We start from the raw sequence: 19,195 nt of genomic DNA on the forward strand, positions 1-19,195 counted from the left end.
GTCGGGGGTCCCGGCCGGGGTCCCGCCGCGTGCGTGCTCGGGACTGCGGGCCTCCCGGGCGCCGGGGGAGGCGCGCCCCGCTAGCTGGGCGACGCGAGCAGTATGGGGCTCCCCGCACTCGAATTCAGCGACTGCTGCCTCGACAGCCCGCACTTCCGAGAGACGCTCAAGTCGCACGAAGCCGAGCTGGACAAGACCAACAAATTCATCAAGGAGCTCATCAAGGACGGGAAGTCCCTCATCAGCGCGCTTAAGAGTGAGTGTCCCGAGCCCGGCGGGGACGGGGCCCTGAGGAGGGAGGGCCGTCGGGCGGCCCTCGGCCCTGGGCACCCGCGCGCAGGCTGGCTTTCGCCCCGGGGTCACTGAGCGTCGGGTGTAGGTGCTTGCAGTGGGGCAAGACGGGGACGTAAGACGGGCGAATCGATGAGGGAGACCCCCCCGCCCACTCGTTGGCTTTCTGGTATGGTCGGGAGGTGACCGAGGGCGAGCGGTGCTCCCGGGGCACCGCGTCTGGGTGTGTGCGGCACACAGGTGTCCCGGGAATGGGACGCCAGTGCCCCGCGCGCCGCACCCCGTCGGGAAACCGCGTCGCGTCCGTCACTCCGGCTCCCTTGGGGGAACACTTGCTCACCCCTGGGTACCCAGCCGAGGAACTGGAACGTGCCCTGCCAAGGGGGCGCTGCCTCCCCTCCGGAAAAGGCGGCTGGTGATTGCTTCGCTGTCTGTCCGCCAGCCTGCTCGGGGCCGCCGGGTTCTGCGAAAGGCATCGGCGCTGCCAGAGAAGGCTGGGTGGCAGGGCTGCTTAGCTCGCGGCACTGGGGAGGGTTGGCAGCCAGTAACCCAGGGCCGTGTACGTGTGCAGGTTCTGATTCTTGTGCTTAGCAGAAGGTGACAGGGGTGGGAGTACAGCATCAGAGTGTTCCTTTACTCTAAACTGTGGGCGAGGGTTTAAAAATAGAATGAGCATATCCTGACTGTCTCCTTCTCCTGCTCCCTCGCTCTCCTTTCCACCTCTCCCATTATCCTTGAAAACTCCAAGGTTTTGGAGGAAATGTCCAACAGCCTCACTGAGAAAGGAGAGGTTTAAACTCGTCCTGAAAGATTCTGGAACCCTTGGTAAAACAATTTTTACTTATTTCCTTTTGGTAGGGGAGCAATGAAATTTGCATTCTGTGTATGATTTTCCCTTGACTTTTGCAGAGCCGGAGTTTCTCCTCGCCAAACAAGAGCGTTCTAGGGATGAGCTCCTTGGACTGTGCAGTCGTTTTTGGTGCCTTCACAGTCTGGCCATTTAAAAATAGTTTGTCCATCTTTTAGTTTTGAGAACCAGAAATAACACGAAGGAAGATAGTGGGATTGAACTGTCTTTGGCTATACTTTTCCTGTCTGTGTGATGGCTTTCTTAATAGGTGATGCCTTTCAGCCAAGAAAGGTTACATTGGCAGAATGGGGTCCTAACCTCTGAGGATTGTTCCAGGCCTCTTGAAAGGAGATTTACGGAAGTCAAGTGCCTGAGATGTCATTTTGTGATTTTGTTGCTTCTAAAAATGTAGAGGTACATAACAGAACGCCCTGAGGCATCAGTTGCCGATCTTTTGGGATGAAATAAACCTAGACTATGAGGGTCCTCAGAGGCAGAGTGTCTGTGACCTGAAGACTACGACTCTTCTTTGTCCGTGTCCATCCTTGCTTCAGGGAACACTCTACCCCTGGTTTGGAGTAAGTTAGGAGCCCACTTATAGGTTAGGTGCACACATTATTTATTTATTTGTTTGTTTTTTTATGTTTATTTTTGAGAGAGAGAGAGAGACAGAGAGAGAGAGACAGAGTGAGAGAGAGACAGAGTGTGAGCAGGGGAAGGGCAGAGAGAGAGGGGGACACAATGTGCAAAGCAGGCTCCAGGCTCTGAGTTGTCAGCACAGAGCCCAACTTGGGGTTTGAAACCCACAAACTGCAAGATCATGACCTGAGCCCAAGTCAGACGCTTAACGGATTGAGCCACTGAGGGATTTGATTGAATCGTATGCCAGTTTTAATTGGGCTTCTACTTTATTCAACAAACATAGAGTGCCTGCCATGGGCTGGTTACTGCCCTGGGCCTTCACTATGTAGCAGTGAGTATTCTGCTGCCCTGGGGCTGCAGAGACTGATTCCTGGCCAGTGTGAATTATCCCATGTTACTCATTTTACAAATGAGAAAACAGGCTTGGCGGAATCTTTAGTCCAGCGCCACATAGCTCTAGCAGTGGGACCTGGTTTTGCACTCCTGCATCGTCGGAGCCTGAGTTGAAGTTCCTGCTAAGACAGAACTCTTAATCCTTCCCCATCCTGCTTACCCAGAATGGATCCCTTAGACCAGGCCTGCTAGTATTTGGAATTGCATTTGTATGTCTGTCTTGAGTATGAGTAGGGTGCATTTGTGTGACTGGCAATGTATTTGCCTGCTACTATTTCTTTGGCAGGGAATAATGCGGTAATAGGGTTTAAGGGTTATTTAAATTGTCTAATGGAATGGAGCAGTTCTGTAACTTGGGAGGAAGACTGGTAAGGAACTAAATGTTCTAATCCCTGGATATTCAGCTGTACTTCTTAACTATACTCTTCAACAGCTACTAGTATTTGAATAGGTCATGTGACCTCTTAAGTGGAAAGGGTGGAGTTGACCCCTGTTTCCCAGATTTGAGGCATTCCATTATCATTAGGAGCTTACATAGAGTATATATAACTGTCTTAGTATTTGTGTTTTATTTTTCTTCTGGTCATCCTTCTCACTCCTGAAAATGTAAAGCTGGCATTTTTAAAACTAGTCACATAAAATAAATATATAATTATACAAATAACACTAGATCCTTTACAGTCTCTTCCAGCTATAAAATTTTATGGCTTTGTTTTTATAATTTGTATTCAAAGAACTTTGGGTTTAGATTTCTTTTGTGTGTTAATACAAGGTAATAAAACAGGCCTCTTGGGATTGTCAAAGTTCAGCTAGATCGTTGTTGTTACTACTTAACATTTTATTTATGAAGAGACCGAAGGTCAGAGAGGTCAGTAACCTGCTCAACGTGTCACAGCAGTTAAATGTATTTGAACCCAAGTTGTCTGGTTCCAAAGCCTGTGCTTAATTTAACCCTCAAGCAAAATTGTCTAGGTCTGTTGTCTCTTGAATACCCTTGAGAATATGATAAATAAATAACCCTCTTGACGTTTTTCCTTGGAGTCCAAGCCTCTGGTCTGGATATGTAGAAGATAAGCAATAAAATAATTTGGGACCTACGTTGGTGACTGTCAGTCGGCTTTTTGTGTCCTAATTTGTCCAGGTCTTTCCTGTGGGCACTCATATGTCCAGGACTCTTTTCTTACCCTGATGAATCACTGTCTCAGTTCGGAGGATTTTGTATGTTCAAGGCTCGCTTTCTTTCTGTAGAGACCATAGAAGCTGGAGACGAAGTTCAGACCTGTAGAAATAAGTTTTAGGATTTCCTGGGTTCGAATCTTAACGCAGTCACTTACTGGTTGACTTTGGGCAAGTCACTGAGCCTGAGCTTTCCTATATAAAATGGGAGGAGCCACCCTGACCTTCTAATGTTGTGAGGATCAAATGAATCTGTGCTTGTACACTTGATCTTAGCCAAAAGGCCAAGAAGCGATGAATCTGTGCTTGTAAAGAAAGCATTTAGCTTGGAGCCTGGTGCATAGCACTGCTCACTTGGTAGCTGTAATCATCTTCCAGCATTCAGGGCTGTCAAGACTCAGAGCAAAAGTTATGAGGAACACGGACATTTTTTGGTTTGGGTGCAGGGAGTTAGGCAATATGCATGCTACTTGTTGATGACTTACACCGTTGTGTATGTGTTAACCGTTGCTTCGAGAGGGAAGAGTCCTGGTCGTCTTGTTTGCATAATGTTGTGGTTTTGCCAAAAAGTTCCACATGTTAAAAAAAAATAGTAGTAAGCTTCCTAACTACTTTCTGTTCCTAATAACATTCTGATAGCTTAAAATTTCAACCTTCCTACTAGCTTAACCTACCCCCTCAGTGGCTGGGCTGGCTGCCTCTTTTTCTTTTTTGCAGGAAAAGCTTGCAGAATGCATTGGACTCCATAGCTGGCCTCATGGACCCAGTGGCAAACCAAATGTGGCTTCATAGAAATGAACGTGAATTAGGCTATTGGTTTTGGGGACTGATGTGGGTTCCCAGGAACTCTTTTTTTTTCCATCTTGAGAGCTGATTATGGACTCATTGCTGTAAATTTGGCTTCTGCTTAATGAGGTAGAATATTCTCATTATTCTGATAATCTAAGATGGGAGACGTGGGGCAAAAACTAACATGTTAAGATATCAATTCTTTTAAGGTATAAGTCGCCTTACCATATAATTTACCTGCTTAACAGAATCAGTTCAATGGTTTTTAGTACATTCACAGAATTGTGCAGTCATCCCTACAAGGAAATCTCATTCCTGTTAGCTGTCGGTCCCTGTTTTCTCCCAACTCTTTGTCACCCGTCCCCAGCCCCTGTCAATCAGTAAGTATCTACAGTGTTTATAGATTTGACTATTCTGAACATCGCACATGCAAGTTTAATAGTTGGTGGCGACCAACTTCAGGTACAGAGTTTTTCACTGGATTTCAGGTGGGGGAACTTTGAATCTATATGCCACTCTGCCTCAGGAGTGTTCGAATAGAGGTGTGGTCCCAAAGATGAGACTGTGTCCCAGGGCTGGGAGAACCAGGTGTGCCTCTGTGTTTCAAACTCATGAGTGGGGATTGGATTAGTTGTAGTTTCTGGTATTGTGATGGATACAGAGGAGACCAAAATAAAACTTAGACTCTAGCCCTTTCCTTCTGTGAACTTTCAGTTAAGTTGGGGCAGGGTGTGTGATACTCCATAAAGCCTTATTCGGGGCTCTTACCTGCTGGGTGACACTTTTTTACAAAATGAAGTAAAATATATATTTCTGTAGTTGAGCCTGTAGTGTTCATGACATTTTAAAAAATGAAGTAAAATGTATATTTCTGTAGTTGAGCCTATAGTGTTCATGACATTTTTTGGAGATGATGTGCTGTTGTTTATTGAGCACTTGTCAAGGGCCTGGCCCTCTGCTGTGTCCGCATTAGTCTCGTTAGTCCTTACCACCATTCTGTGAGTGAATACTCTCATTTTTCTGTATTTTAGAGTTGGGGCAACTTGTCTAAGGTTACGTAGCTAGTAAGTTGTGCAACCAGGTTTTGCACCTGGCAGTGGACTGCAGGCAATGGACTCTCCTGAACATGACCCTTCAGTGCCTTTAGTAACTATACTAGTACTGAAGATGCAAATTCTTCACAGATCTAGACTCTAGAAAGGAGAAGCATGCAGCAGGTGCTAGGTTAAGGGAAAATATTGTCCCTGTTGTTTTTTCAGACTCTGAAACCTGGGTAGCAATGAATAGCTAATATTTTATATTGTGCTTTGAAGTTTTGTGTTTCTCTCCATCATGGAATTAAAGAACCATTATAGGCTAGAAGGGCATATGATGGAGTCTGGCTGTCTCTTGGCTCTATAAAGCAATAGAGTTTCTCTTTGGGGTATCACTGAGTGATTATCAGTGATTCTTTTTAAAAATAATATCTTAAAAATATACCTTTTTAGCATTAATTTATTTTTTAGTTAAAAATTTTAATTGTGCTATAATTGACATATAACTCTGTAGTTTCAGGTGCATAACAAGATTCTGTGTTTGTATATGTGGTGAATGATCATCACAATAAATCTCGTTAACATCTGTCACCATACAGTTACAGTATTTTTTGTGTGTGATGAGAACTTTTAAGATGTACTCTCTTAGCAACTTTCAAACATATGCTACATTATTATGAACAGTAGTCAATATGCTGTACATTATATCACATGACTTATTTATTTTATAACTGGAAGTTATTCTCTTTTAGCTGGGTAATAAAGCATTGAACAGGAGGGCCGGAAACCTATTCCTGGGTCTGATTTGGTAAGATAAATGGTTTATTTTCATTGCTCATTTAAACAAGGGATTAAAAAAAATCAACATGAAACGTTGCATGCTTTATTATTTTTTCTTTTTGGATTTATTATTTTTTAAAGAGTTGCGTGGTTTAAGTCATGTGACACTTTTGTAGTTCTTTAAGATTTGTCATAGGCTTTTTGCAGTAGTGAGATGAGCCCTCTTGAATGGTTTCCCAAAGGATGTTCATTACCAATCTGTTTTGTCGAGGAGTAATTACATTACTTACAAAATCCTAATAGGACAAATGGGTGTGGAGTTAAGTAGCAAAAACATTTTCCAGGTTCCTTTGCTTTGCTTTAGCACCTTGCAAATTAAAGGGGGAAAAGGACCATTTGCAAATTATTTATAAATGGTGGTAATTTGTAATACTGACATTTGGAATATTACTCATACAAATATAAACAACAGTAAATTAAGTCCAAACAGGATTTTGTAGTTTTTATGTAACACTGACTTAAAAGTTCTTTGTGGGACGCCTGGATGGTTCAGTTGGTTAAGCATCTGACTTTGGATTTTGATGCAGGTCATGATCTCACAGTTCGAGACTGAGTTGGACTTTGCGCTGGGCATGGAATCTGCTTAGAATTCTCCTTCTCCCTCTCCCCCACCCCTGCCTATGTGTGCTGTGCTGTCTCTCTCTTTCTTTCCCTCTCAAAAAAAGTACTACTTTAATCTCTTATCTTTATTGGCTTGAATAAATTGCATTTAATCTATAGTTCTCAACCTGCTGATAGAGGTTTAAGGTGTCCTCCCTCCATTTTATGATTAATAGACAATATTTTTAGGGCAGTTTTAAGTTTACAGAACAGTTGAGTGCAAGGTATACAGAGTTGCCATTATCAGCCCTTCATAGCTATTCCTCTAGATTTCCCCTGTTATTGACATCTTTCATCAGTGGGGTGCCTTTGTTACAATAGTGATACAGTGTTATTAACTAATATCCATAGTTTACCTTAGGGTTTACTCTTTGCATTGTACATTCCCTGGGTTTTGACAAATGTTAAATAACTTGTATCGGCCATTACAGTACCATGCAGCATAGCTTCACTGTCCTAAAAATCCCCTGTATTCCACATTCTTGTGCCCCTTCTCTTGGCAGCCCCTGCTCTCTTTTACTATTTCCCCAGTTTTGCCTTTTCCAGAATGTCATATGCTGTGGTTGGAATCGTAGGGTGTTTGGCCTTTTTAAAATTGGCTCTTTTCATTTACCAATATGCACTTAAGATTCCTTCATGTCTTTTTGTGGGTGAATAGCTCCTGGCAAAAACTCCTTTGGATGTACCATATGAATGTATCCATTTATTTACTGAAGGGCACGTTGGTTGCTTCCAAGTTTTGGCTGTTAGGAATGAAGCTGATACAAACATTTGTCTTAGGTTTGTGTGTGGACATAGGCTGTCAACTCATTTGAATAAATACCAAGGAGCACAGCTGGTGGATGATATGGAAAGAGTATTCCAGTTTTGGAAGAAACTGCCCAACTGGTTTTCAAAGTGTGGTTTTCAAAGTTTTCCCTTCCTGTGAGCAAAGAATGAGAGTTCCTATCGTTTTACATCCTCATCAGAATTTAGTGTTGTTAGGGGCCCCTGGGTGGCTCAGATCGTTTAGTTTCCCACTTTGGCTCAGGCCATGATCTCATGGTTCGTGGGTTCAAACCCTGCATCAGGTTCCCTGGTGACCGGGCAGAACCTGCTTGGGATTCTCTCTCTCTCCTCACTCATGCTCTCTCACTCTCAAAATACATAAATAAACATTAAAAAATAAAAGAATTTGGTGTTGTCAGTGCTTTGGATTTAGGCAGTATAGCAGACATGTAGTGGTGTCTCATTGTTTTTTAAATTTATATTTTCCTAATGACATGATGTTGAGTATCTTTTCACATGTTTACTTGCCAGCTGTATATCTTCTTTGGTGAGGTGTTTGTTCTGATCTTTTGCTCATTTTTAAATTGGGTTGTTTGAGTTTCCTTACTGTTGAGATTGTGTGTGTGTGTGTGTGTGTGTGTGTGTGTGTTTGACAAAATACACATACCACAGAATTTACCACTTTAACCTTTTGTAGGTATACAGTCCAATCACAATGTTGTGTACCTATCAGTGCTATCACTTTGCCGAAGAATTTTTTTGTTTTCCCAAACTGAAACTCTGTATCCGTTAAACACCAACTCCTCATACTCCGTTTTCCCCAATACCTGGTAACCTCTGTTCTGTTTTCCTTTTCCATGATTTTGACTACTCTGAGTACTTCATATTAGCGGAATAATACTGTATTTGCCCTTTTGTGCCTGGTTTATTTCACTTAGCTTAATATCTTCAAGGTTCATCCATGTTGTAGCATGTGCCAGAATTTCATATCTTTTTCTGGCTGAATATCTTATTTGTTGGGCTATGATTATCAACAACTATTATTAAGAAAGACTATTCTTTCTCCTTTAAAATCACAAAAAGCTTTTTTTCTCTTCTACATTCTCCCCCTCCCCCTGCCCGACATATTGATCACTAAAAGTTGGGAATTGACCTATCAGTTTATCATGAGTACCTCTCATGAACATTCTGTTTATGGTTATTCATTTTAAAGTAGCCATTTGTTTCAAGGCAGCATGTTTTGGGGGCATTGTTTTTGTTTTGAGAGCCTTATTGAAGTACAAAATTCACCAGTTTTAAGTGTACAGTTCATTTGTAGTTAGTTTACAGAATTCTGCAATCATCACCCCATTCCAGTTTTAGAACACTTCTTTCGCCCCCAAAAGGCACTCTTTAGTCTCCCCTCGAGCCTCAGACAACGACTAATCTACTTTGTTCTGCCGCTTACAGATTTGTCATCTATGAAAAAGCTGAATGGATTCATACTTTATATGTTCTTTTGTATCTGGCTTCTTTCAGTTAGTATCAGGTTTTCAGATTCTGTGTTGTAACGTGTGTGGGTGGTTTGTTCCTTTTTATTATTGAAGAGTATTCCATTGTGTGAATCATATTTTCTTGATCATTCGCCATTTGAGAGACATTTGGGTTCTCATTTCTGGCTCTTATGAATAATGCTACCATGAACATTTGGGTACATGTCTTTGTGTGGACATATGTTTTCATTTCTTATTTCATTTCTTATGTGAAAGCAGAACTGATAAGTTTTATGGTAAGCTTATATTTAATTTTTTAAAACCTGCCAAACTGTCTTCCATAGCAGAAACATCATTTTAAATTCCCCTCAGCTTTGTATAAAGGTTCCAGTTTGTCTCCATTATCACCAATACTTGTTATTGCCTGTCTTTCTGATTGTAGCCATATTAGTGGGTTGGAAGTGGTTAATCCTTGTTTTAATTTTCATTTCCCTGATGATTAATGATGTTGAACGTATTTCCATGTGCTTATTCACCACTGGAGCAATTTCTTTGCTGAGATGTCTGTTTAGGTCTTTTTGTTGGGCACTGTTTCATGTCTTATGTTTTTCCCTTTATTTTGTCCCATAAAACTTTTGATGATTAAGTGAATAGTATTCAGTATATTTTCTTCATTTGTCCTCATTTGGGGACTTTTTGCTTCCATTTGCTTTAACCTCAGATGCGTTTGACTGATCAGTTTCAGGATCCCAGGGCTTAGGATGATGGTTCTTTGGAGGCTCAATTTCTGGTTTCTGCTTTTTTAAAGGCTGGTGAGCATCCCTCTGAGCCTCAGGCTGGACTTCCTAATTCTGGGCAATCTAAGCTATGATCACAAACCCAATAAACTGATGAAATGAGAATGGGCCAGGGAGGAACAGTGATCAACACTGGGCTTTTGGGGAAAGGGGCTCATGAAGGTGACTTTGTTATCCTGTCAGGGCCATTGCATTAAAAACATTTTTTTTTAATGTTTGTTTTCGAGAGAGACAGAGTGCAAGCAGGGGAGGGGTAGAGAGAAAGGGAGGCATAGAATCCAAAGCAGGGTCCAGGCTCTGAGCTGTCAGCATAGAGCCTGAGACGGGGCTCAAACTCCCAAACCGTGAGATCATGATCTGAGCTGAAGTCGGATGCCTAACCCACTGAGCCACCCAGGCGCCCCAAGGATATTGCATTTTAAAAAGTTACACAGGGAGAGATGCCAATATGAGGCCAACAGAGTGGCTTTTCTAGATTTAAACTTTTTTTCTTTAACAATTTTTAAAAATGATTTTAGAGAGAGAGCATGTGCATGAATGGGGGTGAGGGGTAAAAGGAGAGAATCTCAAGCAGGTGCTATGCTCAGCCCAATGCAAAGCTCAATCCCATGACCCTGGGATCACGACTTGAGCCGAAATCAAGAGGCAGGTGCTCAACTGACTGAACCATTCATGTGCCCTCCTCCTTTCTTAAGTAGGCTCCACACCCAGCACGGAGCCAGTATGAGGCTTAAGCTCATGACCGAGATCAAGACCTCAGCTGAGAGTAAGAGTCAGACACTTAACCAAGTGAGCCACCTAGGTGCCCCTAGATTTAAATTTATGACTGAACTTAGTTTCGTTTTTTAAAATTATAATCCAGCGATTATCAAATGATACATTTTTTGCCATCAAAGAAAGACTTTTATTCAATAAATATGGAGCCCTGCTCTGCTCTTAACATGTTCTTCAAGACCTAGAGTAATGGCTTTTGTGTGGCAGTAATAGGTGCACATATCACAAGGTGGGAAAGTGCATGAGGTGTTGAGGGTGACCCGGGAGGCCAGGGTGGTTGACAACAGTGGTGGCAAATGAACAGGGAGAGAGTCCAGGAGCCAGGCCATGTCTTAGGTCCCAACAAGGATTTGGGGTTTTTATTCTAGGTATAATGGGAAGCCATGGGACGTTGTGATGTGATCCCGTTTGTGTTTTTGAGAGATCCTGGGGGCCACTGTGTGGAGAATAGATACAACAGGGCAAGCATGGAGGCAAAGAGGCTGTCAGGAGGCTGTTGGAACAGGGAAGGTAGGAGACAGTGACAACTTGGGCAATGGTTGCAGCACTGGAGATGGTGATGTTTTCAAGTATCGCAAAGAAAAGAGTGAAATCAAGCATGAGTCAAGTGTTTGGCGTGAGCAGTTACATGAATGATGGTGCTATTTTCTGAAATAAAGATGACTTGGGGATGCTAGAGTTTGGGGCAGAAATTAACCATATAAATGAATGACCAATCTTATAGTACAGAGGTAAAAAAAATCACACAGTTCATGAATACATTCTCTTAATAGCATCAAAGAGTATGGAAATGTAAAGAGCCCACTTTCCTGACTTAACTGTCAACTGTTTGACATACTATTTTTTCTTGTCTTTTTTTTTTTTAAATGTGTATTGGGTTTTTTTCCCCACAAGTGGGATTATGCTGTATATTCTGTGTTTTGTTTTCTGGTTAATACTATGGCTTAAAGCTCTTCCATGTGAATACATGTACATAACACATTTTTTTTAAGATTTATTTATTTTGAGAGAGAGAGAGAGAGAGAGAGACAGAGCGTGAGTAAGAGAGGGGCAGAGAGAGGGAGGGAGAAAGAGAATCTGAAGCAGGCTCCAGGCTCATAGCTTTCAGCACAGAGCCTGATGCGGGGCTTGAACCCATGAGCAAGATCATCACCTAAGCTGAAGTCGGATGCTCAACCGACTGAGCCACCCAGGCGCCCCTATAACACATTAATTTTAATGATTGCAGAAAATTCTGTGAATACACCATGTGTGAATACACCATAGCATATTTACCTCATCTCCTCTTGAATGATAATTCGGATTGTCTAAGTTTTTCACTTTTAGAGACAGTGCTGCAGGGATCATAGGCACACATACCTTTGTGGGTAGGTTCCAACATTTCCATGGGATAAAGGATTTCTGGAATCCTTGAACATTCCTGGAAGGTTCCTCAATATAGAATTTTTGCCAACCTCCAAGTTTTATGAGCTCTTTGACATCTATTATTTAGGTCCTTTGCATCCATATAGTCCGTTTATATTTGTCTCCTGCTCTTTTGAGTGTGTTGGGTTATGTTTCTGAAGCTTAACCTTTCACTTAAATTGGAAGCATTCTTAAAAGAACAGGTCTTTCTGTTAGGCACTGACATGGATTCTAAAAGAACCACTGACAGCAAAAATGTGTGTGTGTGTGTGTGTGTGTGTGTGTGTGTGTGTGTGTTGGGGGGGAGACAGATTACAATTAATTGGCTGTTTCCTAACTAGCTTTGGACCTGTCCATTGTGCTTTTTTGAGCTCCAGGTTCTTAGGGATAAAATGGGAGACAGGCTGGGGCTTTGCCCATATCTAATGGAGTATTCCAACTTCAAATTTCAGGGACCAAGAAGGAAATCACATTTGTTAGGGTGAGAAAAACAGCATTAGTGGCCAGAGGAATGTTTACAAATTTGAGTCACTGGGATTTACACATTTGTGTAGAATCCCCGAGTGGAGAAATAGAGGAAATATTAGGGAAAACAGCTTGGCAGTGTGGGCCAGAAGCTGTCATGGCGTGTTTACATCTGGCTCATTTCACCTTGGTTGGAAGGCACAGAATGCTTCAGCGGGTGAGCTTGGAGACTGGGCAGTTGCCTGCTATATTTAGAAAGAGGAGATTCCTGAGGTTAAAGTCTGTGTGTGTGTGTGTGTGTGTGTTTTCTTTACCAGATGGACAAAGATTTTAGGGACTTGGGAATTCTGGATCAGACCTTGTTAACCAGCTGGTTTGTCCAGGCCAAGCCAGTAGCTGCACTTTGACTCCTGCTGCTGCCACAAAAGAAACGCCAAAATAAACTCCATTTTACATGGTGGTAAAGATATCACAGGTAAATTTCAAAGCTCATCTGATCTTGCTGTTTACTCTAGGCTGCAAATTACTCTAGGTTAATTTGAACACTTTGAATCTATGAACTGGCTCCTCCTGTGAGACTTTAGATAGATTTCCAGGCAGACTGAGTTAGCTTGAGGGATTTTCTGTGCCATGGAGACAGTCAAGCAGAAGGACTAAACTGTAACAGAGCCCTCACTCAGTATCTCGTTATTTTACTGTGGGTCAGGTGTAGATAATGAGGATCAGTTCAGCAAATAGAATACAATTAAAAGGGCATTTTTACTTTCATTTATACCTATGTTTCTTTTTTAAAAAAAGTTATTCTAAGTAGGTAATACCTGGCATCATTTGAAAGGGGCAGAGAGGAATTTGAATGTCCCTCCAAATTCCTCCTGCCTTCTGATCTAAAGTTCTTCTGGAAGCAACATTTTACCATTTCTTGTGATTTTCTTAGATAAAATGTATGCATGTGCCAGCAAATACATATTTATACATTTTTCTGTAGCATGCCATATGCACTGTTTTGCATATATTTGCATATTATCCAATCTTTATGTATTTTAGATCTTATTGTACATTGGTACATATAGAGCTACTCATTTTTAGCATTGCATTGTGCTCCATTGAATCGAGTACATACAACAGTTTCTTTAATCAGCTCGCTAATGGTAGATGTTTAGATGATTTCTTAAAAAAAATTTTTTTTAATGTTTTATTTATTTTTGATACAGAGAGAGACAGAGCATGAGAGGGGGAAGGGCAGAGAGAGGAGACACAGAACCGGAAGCAGGCTCCAGGCTCTGAGCTGCCAGCACAGAGCCTGATGGTGGGGCTTGAACCCATGAACGTGAGATCTGACCTGAGCCGAAGTCAGAGGCTTAACCAACTGAGCCACCCAGGTGCCTATAGATGATTTCCAACCTTTTACTATTACCAGAACATTTTGGTACGTTCACGGACACATGAGTGAGTAGATCTGTAGGATGAGTCCTAGAAATGGAGGTGCTGGGCCAAAGGGTATGTGCAGTTTTCATTTTGATAAAAATTCCACAGGAGTGTTTCTGGAAAGTTCCGAGTGAACTGAATTTTATAAATCATGATTTTGGAGGAGGAAGGAAACTCACTAGTTTATTACTAAGTAGCCTCTGTAATTAAACAATGCTTAGAGTTTTCTCCGTTTCTGTATGTTTCTGTATGTTCCCAGTCTGTATGTAGTATTGCTCTCGGATTAAAAGCCACAACAAAATCTTTCCCTAAAATGAGACACAGCTGTAATAGGAACCACTTCAATTTGGGCCCTGGAGAACTCGTTTGCCTTACTAGTGAGGGTGCCATTCAGTGTTTATCTTTGTGCAATGTGTGCATGATTCAGGAAGTTTGGAAGGTATTAAAGGACAGTCCTTTGACTGGAGAACACGACTTGGGCCAGTACGCACACTTGAATGTCAGCAAAGCTTCCCTGGGCTATGGTATTTCTGGAGAGTGGTGAGGGAGCTGAGTGTTTTGTCCGACTTTTCTCTTGAAGTTTCTTCCTCCTTCAAGTCAGCACTTTTCTCTCTTGAGGATAAGGTCAGGCCACCTATCCTGGGTGCTCTCTATTTCAGTGCCTGTGACACAGCTCATGTTGGGATGGAAGGTTCTCGGTGGTAGAGGTTCTGAGACGGGGCGAGGAAGTCACTGCCTTCCAGGTGCTCAGCATCTTGAGAGGCGTCAGAGGCAGCACAGACAGTCCACAGTACAATTAGAAGTTTAAAAGGGTCTTGGAGGAAGGAGCTGAGAACTCCAGGAAAGGCAGGTGCAGGCTTATCAAGTCCAAGGAGCCAGTGTTCCTAATGATAAGTTCATTTAAAACCATCTCTGTTATTTTTCCCCCTTTACCACTGTTTGTTTACTTTGAGAAAGTTTATTAAAAAGTGCATTCATTTCAGAAGGGCACTTGATAGCATTCTGAAATGATACTTTTGATATAGTTAGCAATATTTTTTTCTGAAATGTCTTCACATAGTCATTAAATCAGGATCATTAAATTGAAAATTATTTGGGGCGCTTGGGTGACTCAGTCGGTTAAGCATCTGACTTCAGCTAAGGTCATGATCTCAGTTTGTGAGTTTGAGCCCCGCGTCGGGCTCTGTGCTGACAGCTAGCTCAGAGCCTGGAGCCTGCTTCGGATTCTGTGTCTCCCTCGCTCTCTGCCCCTCCCCCACTCGTGCTCTGTCTCATTCTCTCAAAGATAAACATTAAAAATTTTTTTTAAATATAAAAATTGAAAATTATTTGTCATTGTATCACCTAAATGCTCCCATATTTTACCAATGATTTGAGCTTTTCTCTGCTTAACACTACCCCAAGGCAGAGATGTGTGAGAAAATGGTACCATCTGATCATGCTGCCTGGAAGAAAGGGGACAGGAAGTGAGGACATGCTTCTCAGACCTGGTACAGGTGTCAGGGGAGGTAGCAGTGAGCCGGGGAAAATACAGAGCAAGCGACAGGGAGTACACTTGGCTGAAAATCTGGTTCATGCAATGGAATCATTATTTGAATATTCAAACAAACGCTGATTACTATAAAGCAAGATCCCATGGCATTTTTCTGAGGAGAGATTGCTGGTGCAGGTGAAGAGGAGAACAAGTAGTCAACAGTGGATCGAGGTTGGGGGTGTCCAGGGTGTTTCCGGTTTCTATCCTAGGTCTTGGTAGTATGGTCGAACTGTATCCCAGAACATTGGTGTGTGATAGGGGCTACGGGGCTAAATAAGATTTGTTCTAACTGAGTGGCTCCCATGGAATATATACATGGAGGCACCTACAAGACAGTGGGAAGCACAGGTCTGATATTCTGGAAGAAGATGGTGGGTTACTGGTTTGGGTCTCACCACGTGCTATTAGAAACCCAGGCAGTGGTTCTCGGCCTTAACTAGCCATTGAAATCACCTGAGGAGCCAGGACTCCTTCCAGGAGATTCTGATATAGTTTGGGTTCCCATCTGAGCATGCGCAATTTTCAAAGCATCCCAGGTGATTCTAATTTGTAGAAAAGGTGGAAGACCACTGGCTTGGAAGGAGAGAAGGGAGCGGAAGCAAAGATCCCGGGGAGTAGCTGCATTCAGCACATCAGGTAGGGAGGAGAAGGTTGGAGGGACCTTTTCTCTGATGACACACTGCTTCATTTTGGCCCCTTTGGGTGAGGGCTTGCCCAAAGGCCTTTGGCTTTGACCTTGAAAGGGAAACTGCAGAATGCCTACGCACAAGAGTGATAAATATCCACCTTAAAATATCGTGAGGAGTAAACAAGAGAATTGTCGATATTGCCTTAGTGGAGTAAGCTGGCACATGGTAAGTGCCCTGTAATTGGAATGTGACATTTCTATAGATTGTTCTTGTTCTAAGGGGGTCGTTCTTAAACATGCATTCATGTAAAAATTCCCTTAACTGAGGATTCCTGGTCTTCCCCAAGGATATTCTGATATGTGAGCTCTGGGGTAAGGTCTGGAAATCTGCATTCCTTGCAGGGCCCCCAGGTGATTTGCATGGAGGGAGTCCTTGGAATTGGCCAGGAGAAGATTTTACAAAACCTTGTCTCAAATCCTCTGTCCTCTTTTAATGTACGTAGCTGTGCTGGCTGGCCTCATGTTGGGACCTCTCAGGTCATGGAAGGAGCTAGTATGGCCGGTCAAGGAACTGTTGGAAGGGGTGCAAGTTCACCGACTTGAGAACATCTCAGTGTTGTGGCTCTATGCCTGGGGTCCAGTCGTTTCATGAGCGTGGCCTGTGAGCCTGGACCCTTCGGTAGCGTTGGGGGCACTGGTGGGGGGAGGTGAGGAAGCTTCTCAAAGGAAACGTTATTCTCATGGGCACTCACAGGGCAGCCGTTTTTCCCACAGTGAGTCTTGGACGCTCTTGTCAGGGTTAAAGTCATTTGGGGTCAGAGCCTGTAATTATGTTGCACATTTTTTTCTTTAAAAACATTCAGGAAGCCTAATGAGCTGGCTGAGCTGTTCTGCTGCTCCAGGGGACTCCGTGTCTGGAGGTGCTTAGGAGGGAGACTTGGCTTGAGGGCTCTGAGGGTTAGGTGCAAACCCAGAGAGATGATCGCTTCCCCTCTGGTCCCGGGCAACTCATTTCTGGCAACAGCTTTTTCCTTATCTCCCTTTCAATCTTAGCCGGTTCTCCACATAGGGGAGGGTGACAGAGCACACCAGAGCCGCTGCTGGTGAGACCCCTGGGTGTCACTATGAGGAGCCCAGTGTTGCTTTCCCTCTCTTGTTGGCTTCTTAAATTCTGTGGACTGCTCTCCTCAAGGCAGGGCTTTCTTGCATTTTTATCTGACTGGCGCACTGAGCTGACACGCAGGCTGCCGCGGGCTGCTTCTGCAGCAGATCACCAGCCTCATGGCTCCTGCTGTGTGCAATATGGAGGCCAGGCAGGCCCTGGGGATGGATGCCTCCGCTCCTGCAGCCTCGTCCTGCCCCTGCTGCGCCCACTGCCTCCGGCCCAGTGGCCTGACCTTGGAAGCTACAGTCAGCCTTTCCTGCTGAGGGCCCTTGGTCCTCAGCCCGAAGCCGCCTTGAGCTCAGTCCGCAGAGTCCGCAGGCTACCATGTTGCCAGCTCCATTTAGAGCCCCAAGATGGTTCTCTCTCTGGAAAGCAGTCCTGTTTCCTCTTTACATAGCCAGCCTGCATATCATCAGTTCCTCAGCGGGGAAGCTCTGCTCCACTGCATAGAAAATTGGAGTGGAACGCAGAGCTTTTGGCTTCCATGTCTTTGGGGATATGACTTTGGCTGGCTTCTCATCTCCCCCACCTCTTCTGGCCAGCATAACTTCACACTACACTGCACTGAAAAGACAGCAACAGGGCTTGGGGTTTTTGTGCTTGGGGCAGCACAGAGTTCAAGCGTGAAGATGATCACCAGCTGAGGATAACTTCACATTGGCTTGTTTCCACAAGCCTGGGTTCTGAATGTTGGGATCGCATCTTCCCTCCAATCTGGAGAACAGTGTCTCTTTAAGAAAGAAGAATCAAATGTTTTTCGATGGTTATCTGAAATGAGAAACTTGTGAAATGTTAAGAGGCAGAAGGATGAGTCATGTCTTCTGGTGTGACACCTCAAGCAGTCATATTACTGAGCTCCCCCAAGTGTGCCAGCATGGGTTTAGGCAGTGGTGGGTGGAGACCTTGGAGGTCCTTTCTTAGTAGTTTTTTTAAGCAGCTTTGTTGAGGTGAAATTCACACACCACATAATTCACGTATTTCAGTGTACAGTTCATGGCATCTAGTGTATTCACAGAATTTTTCATCCATTTCCACAATTAATTTTAGAATATTTCACCCTCTCCCAAAGAAACCCATTCTCCTTAGCCATCATCCCCTATCTTCCCATCCCCCTAGCCCTAGGCAACCACTTCCTTAGGATTTTCAAGTACGGTGCTGTTTCTTCATCTTGTTCAGCCACATATCCTTTTCTTTGGTGCGTCCAGACAGCTTGGAGCTCCCAGGAATGCCGTGATTTCAATGCCAGGATGTTTGTATCTGGCACTGAGTGTTTCTCTGTTCTGCTTCAAATAGATTTGCTAATGCAGCAGGGCTACTTCATGCTCATTCAAGAGTGCACACAGGTCTCTGGTTTAGGAGTTCTTTTATCATGTCTCTTGGCTCTGATCTTGCTCCAAAGAGGGCACATTTCCTGGTGAGAGTGGGAAGGAAGACAACCCAACTGTAGTAGGTAGGTGTCTTATTTTGAGCAAAAGAGGGTAACTTTTGTTTCTGCAGAAGAAAAAATGCCAATAATATTCTGATTTGAATCGTTGTATTTGCAGAGTTTTCAGCTTTAACTGTTTCTGGAACTATTGGTAAATAAGTGTCTTAAGTGCTGAAACAGTGATGGTCGGGGTTGTTGAAGGTTTTAACATGAAAGCACTTACTGTACTTCTTAATTACCAAAGTCCTTGTAGTCTAAGAAATTCCAGCCCAAATGTAGATGACATGTTCTCCACCCTCTGTGTTTTCTCTCGGATTTGCTGCCTTCCTTTTCCCCTTTCTCTTTGTCCCTCGCATTCTTTCACTGTCTGCCCTTCTTCCACCTCATGGTGGCCTTGCCAGAGGGCCAAAGAAGTGACTGATCTCCCGTGTCTTGGTGATGGGGTAAAACAAAGTCTTGTGTAAATGCGAATGGCCTGAACATGATGTGTGGAGTTTAGGAGATTATAGCCAAAGAGACCCTCAGATTGAAGGCGACTGTGAAGGTGTAGAACCAGGAAGAAGTATGTGCTGGGAATGGTCCCATTCTATAAAAGTACACTCTCTGGGCTGCTCTTTCCTGATCCACATCCTGTGTTAGGTGTCAGATGTGAAGGGACACACTGAGGGCCAGGGTGGGTACAGAACGTCCTGCTCACTGACTGGTTGGCCATGTTGACATCA

The 19,195-nt window shown here is 43.5% G+C and overlaps 1 protein-coding gene across 5 annotated transcripts in view; it reads left to right on the forward strand.

The window, feature by feature from the left end:
• The first annotated feature begins 6 nt into the window (after window positions 1-6).
• The window catches only part of ARHGAP26 (Rho GTPase activating protein 26), a 419,918-nt gene continuing 400,729 nt past the window's right edge, over window positions 7-19,195 (forward strand). For 3 of the 5 annotated variants that reach the window (XM_029942153.1, XM_029942154.1, XM_029942155.1), the window contains exon 1: window positions 103-256. In XM_029942153.1, the coding sequence (XP_029798013.1) occupies window positions 103-256 (154 nt within the window). Of the gene's footprint in view, window positions 257-19,195 lie in introns of all 5 variants that reach the window. The other 2 variants (XM_029942151.1, XM_029942152.1) reach the window with 1 other exon arrangement.

This window comes from Suricata suricatta, chromosome 6, assembly GCF_006229205.1.
Source record: "Suricata suricatta isolate VVHF042 chromosome 6, meerkat_22Aug2017_6uvM2_HiC, whole genome shotgun sequence".
Classification (NCBI taxonomy): Eukaryota; Metazoa; Chordata; class Mammalia; order Carnivora; family Herpestidae; genus Suricata; species Suricata suricatta.